The sequence below is a fragment of the Aricia agestis genome, chromosome 12 (assembly GCF_905147365.1).
Source record: "Aricia agestis chromosome 12, ilAriAges1.1, whole genome shotgun sequence".
Taxonomy (NCBI): domain Eukaryota; kingdom Metazoa; phylum Arthropoda; class Insecta; order Lepidoptera; family Lycaenidae; genus Aricia; species Aricia agestis.
The window spans coordinates 10,359,118-10,368,896 of NC_056417.1; the positions used below are offsets into that span (position 1 = coordinate 10,359,118).

Sequence of the window (9,779 nt, forward strand, 5' to 3'; positions counted from 1 at the left end):
ATTACAGCCAAATTAGGACAAAAAATACTTTTCTATACTTAGATAAAGAAAATCACTTAAATTTTTTATTGATCCCATAATTTCAAAATACATATTGGCATACTTTTATGGACATGGTGAAACAAAAAATTCTCTAGCATTATTCTTTACAATTTATGAGAAAAAATATATTTAATATTATGTACTTTTAAAAGAATTGGTTACTTATAAATATGTACATTAAATTAAACATTTGTAGAATATTTCATATTTAACACCTCCATCGTGGGAATTGCAGACACAACAGATTTTTAATTGTTTCAATAGTTTATCATTCTGTATATTATAATATTTACTTTATACTAATGCTCTTCAAGTCTGAATTATTACATTAGGGCCGCACCAAAACGGAATGGCAGCGGCGCGGCGAGCACTTTCAGTGTCATAATAATATGATTTTTAAACTTAAAAATATTTTTAGTAGTACCCTAGTAAACGAATGATTCTGCTTGGAAAAGTCGAAAGCAATTTTGACTTTGGTACCTTGTTTAGACTAATTAGGAGATAAACATACTAAAAGTCCTGACCCCTCAGAGGTGAGCTCGAGGGAGGGGGGGGCAAAGAAGGTTCCGTTTTTTGGTTTTTTGCTTACTCATCAAAAACGGTGCTTCGTACGAAATTCTTTTGTACTACATAATAAAACCTAATTAAATTTTCTATAGCTTTGTCCTTTACACACTATGAGCTTCTAAAATTGGCCGAGTGTGTTTTTTAGGGTTTCGTACCCAAAGGGTAAAAACGGGACCCTATAATGAGACTTTAATGTCTGTCCGTCTTCCTGACCGTCTGTCTGTCCATCTGTCTGTCCGTCTGTTTGTCCGTCCGTCTGTCCGTCTGTCTGTCCTTCTGGGGCATTCATTTACTAGGCTATAGGTATTTAAATATTTTGTAGTAAATTTACTATTTATTTAATACATCTTTATTGTTTTACTATATTTTTTAGGGTTTAAATATTTAGTAGTAAATTTACTACAAAATAAAATAAACACAAAAAAATATTATTTAGTGTTTAAATATTTTACTTATAGTAAATTTTTGTGCAGGAACCTAGGTAATTATTATTTTAAACTGAACAATAACTCAAAAATGTTAAATTTATTCGTATGAAAAAATAATTTTGGTATTACGTATATGTATGAGAATTTCGATGGCACCCGGCCTCTTAAGACACTGAAAGTGCTCGCCTCGCCGCTGCCATTCCGGTTTGGTGCGGCCCTTACAGACAGCGAGACAATTAGTAATACTAATATTATATTTCGGTATTTATTCGGTCCAAGCCACGAAACAAGTCACAAAATTTCAATTGAAGATCAGAATTGGTAATAAACTTTTAACTTGTTTCGTCAATTGGATCAAAATGTTACATTATTGATTATGTTAATATTTTAAGGTTTTACTCCTAAGAAATTGTATATCAAGGTTTTGTCTTTGAGAGTGTATGTTACGTGGTGTGTTTTATTCCATTCTGTTTCTCTCATATTATAATGGTTAAATGTACGTTGTACCTATTTTGTAATTACTTATTTATTATATCAATAAATTCCTTAAACTTTACTTCTTTTTATTTGACTCCATAATTTAATAGAAATTTGCCATGATTGGATCAGCAAAGATCTACTGTCCACTGATTACTATAAATTGACAGTGGATGTGAGTACCATATTGTAATACTTATATTGATATTACGTTCATTCGTCTTCAATCTCTGAAAGCCTCTGAAAGCCTTAAGAATCCTTTGGGCATGTCTTAATTACAGTCGAGTGTAAATTGTAAGTAATACCAAGAAGAATCTAGCTCGTACACTACAAGTCTTGTAGCGTGTTTACATGACTCCAATCCAGCGCTGGATTACTATTGGAAATTTGAATAATGTAATCGGGCACTGAAACACGTTCCAGTTTCCTAATTGCACTCCAGTGCATTCCAATGCCAATCCAGTCCTAGATTGGATCACTGGATATTATAAACCGGCCATCAGAGACGAAAGAAATATTCACAAGTTCGAAAAAACGCAACCGTCCTCTTGAGACGAGTAAAAAGAACACACAGTCACCCAAATTGTTTAAAAAGTTCATTCGAGGACCAACGCACAATATCCCGGTAGTTATTTCAAGACGAGCATTGTACAAAATTTGGCAGACTCCCAGGAAACGGTTGTGTCACCGCCAACCTACAGGTTACTGGCCTACAAAGAAAGAATGCAAATGCCACAAGACCAAGATGCTTCTCACATGTTCCAGATAATTATCTGACAGCTACGCTTGTTACCTGTATGAGTAATGCAGTTATTGAAAGTACCTATATTTTATACACAAGCAAAGTAGATAGTTGCCTGTTAATTGCTGTATATAGCAGCCCATTACAATTTGCTTCTAAATAGGAAAGACGATGGTTCCTGAAGATTATCTTCACAAATCATCGTATTTTCTACTAGTACGACTATAGATTGATGAAACTATTTTAATTGTATTATTTGTAAATTCAATTATCGTGATCTGAGCATGTTCGATTCCGTTTTTTGAATATAAAGTTATATCGGTTCATATTTCTGCAAAACAATATGCCTAGACGTACTATAGTGAAAACATATTTATTCGTAGACAAATTTAGAACTTAAGGTACATTACTGGCTAGGTTAGTTCTGTTACTAAGATTGTGAAGTAAGATCAGTTCCTCATTTTACGGCAATGTCGTCATTTTATGCGGCACATTCAACGTTGGTAATTACATCACTTCCTACTGGTTCTGTTAAATTGATAATAATAAGGAACAAATATAAGTAACTTTCAGCTTATTTATGATGTTTTTCTTGGCACAATCGCTATATTTACGGAATGAACAGACAGTTAAATGTCCTACTGATGAGATTTTTTAGTCAGCGTGCCAAATGAGTGATGGAACGAGAAATGTGAGACAAGCATTATTTTCGTTACAAGCTGTGAAATTAAATCTACGTGCTCTTAGTAATACTTATACATAAAAAAAAATCAAAAGAGTCTTCCCACAGACATTTCACCAAGATGTTGAAAAAATATTAAATAGCTATAGAAACTGAAGAAACGAGCTTTTTGATGATGATTTACTTGTAAATGCGTATTTTGATGAACATATCCACGAGTGATACATATCCACTGGATCAAGTCAGGCAGAAACACTGTTGATTGCTATTATGAAACTTATAAGTTTCATAGTACTCCCTAACTATTAGAAAGTAATATTAATTCATAAGCACATACTAATGTATTGTGCTAATGTTAAGAAGTACTCAATTCATAAACGGTGATTCAATGAACAGTATGAAAGTTTTCATTCACAATACCTTTTGCCCAAAAAGATCTATAAACTCATTGCGTGCAATTGCCTCATGACGTCACAAACCGTTCAATATCAGCTGTTTACCAGTCTCTATGGTTACGCGATTTGCATGTTGTGTTGAAAAATGGAATGAAATAATTTTGGACGAAAGCTAAAATAGATCAATACTAATTTAAGAGAATCACGCGATATGATCGAGCAGAAGGTAAGCCTTTCTTCAATTAATGCTTTACGTGACATCAGACATGCGACCTGGTACCAAGTTTATCCATCAACTTTATTTCACTACCGAGCCATGACTTTCCTTGAGGATTGGCGTGAAATCGATATTAAAGTTTTACGCAAGATTCGATATTAAAGTTTTTTATTTTTTATTCAAAGAGTATTAGATATTGGAAATTAATACAGTCGTTTTTTATTGATATAATAATGAGACCAAATGCAGCAGAATTTCTGCCAATCGAAATTGGTTTTTTATCTTTCTGATATTATCTCGATTTATTTATTGAGATTTATAAAATTGTACATAGGAGTATACTTACTAGGAATATACTACAACTACTTGTCTGTTAATACACAGTATTACATAGTGAATTGCTTCATAGGATAACCAGGAGACTAACAGAAATGATAGCAGTCAAAGTAACATGAAAAGAAAGGTAACAGAAACTAATAGCTCTGGATGTAAGTATAGATTTGTTAGACGTGTTTCACCACTTCCTGATAAGTCACGTGTAGGCTATCCACCAATTAACTTGAGATATCAAGTATGGAGAACCTGTCAAAAAAGGTGTGAATAGCCTATTCGGGCACTTTATCAGAAAGTGGTGAAACAGGCCCTAAATCTGAAACGCAGATTTAGTTTAAAACGTAAACTTACCAATTAAAGAAGAACAAACAATTTTTTAAATTAATGATTTCAATTTAACGAAACAGCAACACAAAAGAATATCACAGCTGAGAAGCAGGCTGAAAAAGGTGTAAGTAACGTAGATGAAATCAATATCAATAGAGAAGATTACTTACAAATATATAAAAATCTTCTAAACGAAGTAAATCAGCTACAAATAAAAAATAGTCTATTCCATCGACGGTTGGCTGAATATTTCAGGTAAATAAAAAAAATATATAATAAATATTCAATTTATTATAATATAATATTATACATAAGCATGTTGTATTTCACCTTTCATTGGAACACATTTCATCCATGTAAAACTGTGCTGTATTATTTTGTACCTTGTTAAATGTGATTCTGTTGGTGAATAAATAAATAAATAAATATATATTAATGATATCAAACTCTTTCAAAAGTATTGTATTGCCGTGTAAATAATAATAATTATACTTGCGTCATGTCACTAGACTCTAGAGCTTTATAATCCTCAGCTTATTCAAGTTAATTTTTTTTCTCATAGAAAGCGACATTTAGAACATGTTCTGAAACCGATAGATTCAGCAGAGTTAGAGGAAAAGTATCAGCAAAAATTAATGGCTTACGAGGAACTTACACAGAAAGAAGAAAAGGAATCGACCGATGTAAATATTGTTATACCCTTTTTTACTATAAGTCATTATATTTTTTGGCAAATAAACAAGGAAATTGGACATCCACATTCCACATGTCTTTTGACTCCGTTATTATAATTTAGTGCTTCCTTTACAATATTATAATTACTTATTAATTATAATATATTATTAAACATCAAATTTATTATGATTTAGTACTTCCTTTACAATATAATTATAATCATAATATTATTACTTACGATTATTACAACATTTGTATTATGAAACATTTTCAAAGATAAAACTAAAGCTGGACGCTGTTGAAATTCATTATAGAGGTACATTAGAGCAAGTACAGAAAAGTTTTGATGTCTTACAAGAATACGAACGATCAGCGGGTACTGGGTTAATTTTGTCATCTAAAGGAAAACCAATATCAGATAAGGTAAGTTTGTCTTGTTTGTATTGGCTCAAGGTACAAAAACTTTTAGGTATTTGATGAGTAAAGATTTTTTTTATGAAATAGGGGGGCAAACTTACAACTTCCGTCGCCCATGGACATGGCATCAGAAGAGCTGCAGGTGCGTTGCCGGCTTTTTAAGAAGGAATAGGATAATAGGGGAGGTTAGGGAAGGGCATAGGGGAGGGTATAGAAGGAAATAGGGGAGGGTAGGGAAGGTAAAAGGGTAGGGGATTGGGCCTCCGGTAAAATCACTCACTCGGCGAAACACAGCGCAAGCGCTGTTTCACGCCGGTTTTCTGTGAGCCCGTGGTATTTCTACGGTTGAGCCAGCCCATTTGTGCCGAAGCATGGCTCTCCCACGTCAAAATCTAATGTTATACTCATATTTTTATACTTTGCGTAACCTTTTCTTTCGATTGTAGCTTTCATTATCAATAAAATCTATAACCCTAAAATAAAGTATGGCACAGGCAGACAAGTACAAGAATAGGTGATATTTTCAATCAAACACGCGTTTCCGTGATTAATGAGTGACGAACTTCGTATGTCATGTTTAAAATAAGACAATTTCATATCCACATTGCAGATGGTAGAGCGACTTCTTACATTGCAAAGACGTAAGACCGAACAAGCGTCAGCACTGTGTTTGCGTTACATAAGAGCTCGTAACGCTGTGGCGGAACTAGAAACTATTGTTCATAAACTTGAAAGATTAGCTCCAGGGCTGTATGTATCTCAGTACGAGCAGCTCAATTTTGAACATCAAAATTACAAGAGTAAAATTGAAGGTTAGGGTATCTATCTGTTATATAAAATTAACTAACGAGAAATTTTAGTTATAGACCATGTACCATTAGAGAAATTGATTAGAAAACCTTCTTTATTCGGCCTAATTATGTCAATTCAAAGTAAGATTATGATAGACCGACCAAACTAGGTTGGTCCCATAAAGTTAATATACCTAGCGGAATAGAGCAACAATCACGAGCTGTCAAACGTAACCAAAATTGGTTTTCATCTGTGTGAAAAATATGTGCACGTGTACACTTACACAAGCATGATTGAATATGAATTCTATGAGATTAAATTGTCAACGTGCGGCACGTGCCGACTGGACGTCAAAAAAAGAGTGCTGCTGTCATGTATCACACGTCTCTTTTTACCACGCAGTGTTACTGATAGTGACATCTCTCTTGCTCAGGCCTTTGTTTCTCTATTCCGCTAGGTTTATTAACTTTATGGTTGGTCCGCGATGTACCAAACAAACTACGTAATATTTTTTGTAATAGTACGTACTAAATTATTTTTTACAAATTAATGTTAATTCTAGAACGCGAGGATGAACTCATAAAAAATCGTAAGAAGTGTACAGAGCACAATCAAATATTGGCTCACATAAGAGAGAAAATGAATCACACAGATGAAATTATCGACATAGCTGAAGGAGAACTAGGCGATGCACAGGTCGAATTCATGAGAGCGAGAGAGAAATTAGGTGAAACTAAGGTAACTTACGCAGATATAAATGTAATTTTATATCTGTAATGATAATTATCTACTTCGTCATAAACCGATTATTGAAAACATTATACAACACATAATGGTAAACACACACACATAGCATTTTTATAGCAGTAATTGTTAGTTGTATAAATAAACTTACTAACAATCTTTGTGAAATACCTTGGAAACATAAAGAAAAGTAAAGACCCCCAAATATTGTTTACCCTCTTTTCGTGTTCTTTGATTTATTACAGTCTCGTCGAGATAAACTGCGGTGGGCTCTTGAGGAGGAGAGACTGAAGGCTGGTTTGCTCACAAAGAAGGACATGTTGCGTGATTACCAGGATGCTACTGACGAGGTGTTTACACGACATTATCACTTTGTTTAGGTTAAAATATAGAACTATATTCTACAACAATATTTTTAAAAAAAGTATGACCGAGGTACACTATAAGATAAATGAGCAACTGCTTTCAAATGTCGCCAATCCATTTATTTCCTATAATATTTTACTTTACACCTACCTACCTACAGTTTCTGTAAGTCTTATAATTATTTGTTCGACATATTGTGCTGACTGCTGTGAGTTGCGACTTGCGACCTTATAGTTCCTTCACGTTCCATATTATATTTTAATTTTTTTTTTATAAAATAAGGGGGCAAACGAACAAACGGGTCACCTGATGGAAAGCAACTTCCGTCGCCCATGGATACTCGCAGCATCAGAAGAGCTGCAGGTGCGTTGCCGGCCTTTGAAGAGGGAATAGGGTAATAGAGGAGGGTAGGGATGGGAAGGGAAGGGAATAGGGGAGGGTACGAAAGGGAATAGGGTAGGGGATTGGGCCTCCGGTAAACTCACTCACTCGGCGAAACACAGCGCAAGCGCTGTTTCACGCCGGTTTTCTGTGAGAACGTGGTATTTCTCCGGTCGAGCCGGCCCATTCGTGCCGTGGCTCTCCCACGTATGTTTTTATAAACTTTTTTTTGTAAACTTTTATTCAAATGTAGAAAGAAAATGCAATAAAAGCATAAATAAAGCGTTTATTTTATTTAAATAACAAAACGGCAATATGTTTGCGGGCGGCCGTAATTGCAAGGCATTATCTGATAATGTACACCGCAGAATACAATGTGCAATTTGTATTATGTTATTTACAGCTTTTAGAGGCTTTAGACATTTGTGTTTTGTAGTCAACACATTAATTTTAATATTAAAATTGTTGGTGTAAGGTATTCTAGGTTACTAAAACCTTTTTTCTTTTGTTTAGAAACAAAACTAAATTGGTGATTAGGGTAACCTGTTACTCATTGAGGGGTTTTAGTGTTTTATTCTAGATAATTTACTTTCAACGTGGATTATTACCTTAAATTATGTTTTTTTTATTTGCTATAAATGATTGTAATTTGGATTTCAGGTATCGAAATTGAAAGATAAAAAAGATGTCCTTCAGAAAGCTATAGGCGAGAAATTTCAACAGATCCAAGAAGCCAGACGAAGGATGAAAATATACGAGTGTCAAGAGACTCTTTATTAGATTCAAAATAACTTCCTACAAAAAACATATTTTATTGGCTATTGCCTATTGGTTCGTTTCTATTCGTATTCGTTATCTTGTTATAATATTTAAAATAATTTGTATATTCAATTAATAGATTATTTCATAGATTGTTTCTATTGATGTTGGTTGTTGTAATAAAATATTATAATATTATATTTATTAACTTTTACATATTGTTTTATTATTAAAAACAGATAATTAAATATTGCTAAGATTGAAAAAAGAAATTAGTATTATTATGTTACTAGCAAAAGGCAAACCCACATTGCCTTTTAAGAAATTAAGGCACTCGAAAGTAAACATTTCGCCCATGACTATTAACAATGTCGGATGTGAAAAACGACAACTTTACAGGAGAGCGATTCAAAGTCTAAATTGTGCATAACTTTTTACTTATTTCAAGTAGGATCATGAAATTTCAGGGTAATACTATAAAAGTTATTTACGTTTGATATGTTATTATGAGTATCTCGTATTTTATGCCTAAATATGAGAAAAGTCACTTCTTACCTTTTTAACGGGGTACGAGTAATGCTGATTTGTCGGAAGTGCCAGAACCGACATTGTTGCATGTAGAAAATCGATTAATGCTTGTCGGAGATGATAGTGCCTAAATGTGTGGGGAATACAGAAAGTACTGCCGAAGGACTGACTGTTTTGCAGGCCCATGAAACGAAGTTCGCGGAGTCAAGTAGTTCTTAAAAATTTCTACATTTTAGGACACTTACGTACTACCACGTAAGTGTCCTAAAATGTAGAAATTTTTAGCAGCCTTTGTTTACATGAAAAATTGAGATTAGTATTTATCAAATTAATTATTGAAGAGCAGTCTTCTTCATCCGAGATTTTCTCTGATCCATTGTGGCATTTTAAATAGCATTTTAGATATTATTTTTGGGAATTATGTCACTTTTACATAATTTGAGTAAATCTTTATGTTTGTTGCCTACCTGTTAATAGCAAAATGTACCAGATCGCAAAACCATGAAAAATACGATTAATAAATTAAAAAAATATTAATTCATTATGTATGACATGTGCCAACAAAAACCTAATTTTCGCACGAAAATTGCCCATTTTATAGCCTTCTGAAATTTCTTAAAAGTTGATAAGCAACGACAGATATGGTACAAACTACAAGCGCCATTAAATCAATAAGAAAAGTAAATTAAATGATTATGATTTAGTACTACCGACATTTTACCAATTTATAAATCCACATAACAATGTCAAAAGTGGCACTACCGACAATTTAACCATTTATAAAACCGATTAAAAATGTCGTATGTACTACCGACATTTTACACATTTGAAAAATCGGTTAAGAACGTTGGATGTGGTACATCCTACAATTTTAAATTACCTACGATAAAAATTAATGTTGATGAAG

At 33.3% G+C, this 9,779-nt stretch overlaps 1 protein-coding gene across 2 annotated transcripts; it reads left to right on the forward strand.

Annotated features, from left to right (window-relative positions):
• The first annotated feature begins 3,458 nt into the window (after positions 1 to 3,458).
• LOC121732354 (protein Daple) lies at positions 3,459 to 8,472 on the forward strand. 2 transcript variants are annotated; one of them, XM_042122207.1, is made up of 9 exons: positions 3,459 to 3,559; positions 3,960 to 4,038; positions 4,291 to 4,465; positions 4,773 to 4,893; positions 5,162 to 5,308; positions 5,913 to 6,114; positions 6,657 to 6,832; positions 7,084 to 7,188; positions 8,246 to 8,472. In XM_042122207.1, exons 1-9 carry the CDS (start codon positions 3,545 to 3,547, stop codon positions 8,363 to 8,365), a joined length of 1,140 nt encoding a protein of 379 aa, XP_041978141.1. In that variant the 5' UTR covers positions 3,459 to 3,544; the 3' UTR covers positions 8,366 to 8,472. The 2 variants fall into 2 exon arrangements, with proteins under 2 accessions (XP_041978141.1, XP_041978142.1); XM_042122208.1 differs by having other exon boundaries at positions 7,084 to 7,218; positions 8,246 to 8,303.
• Positions 8,473 to 9,779: the final 1,307 nt, after the last annotated feature.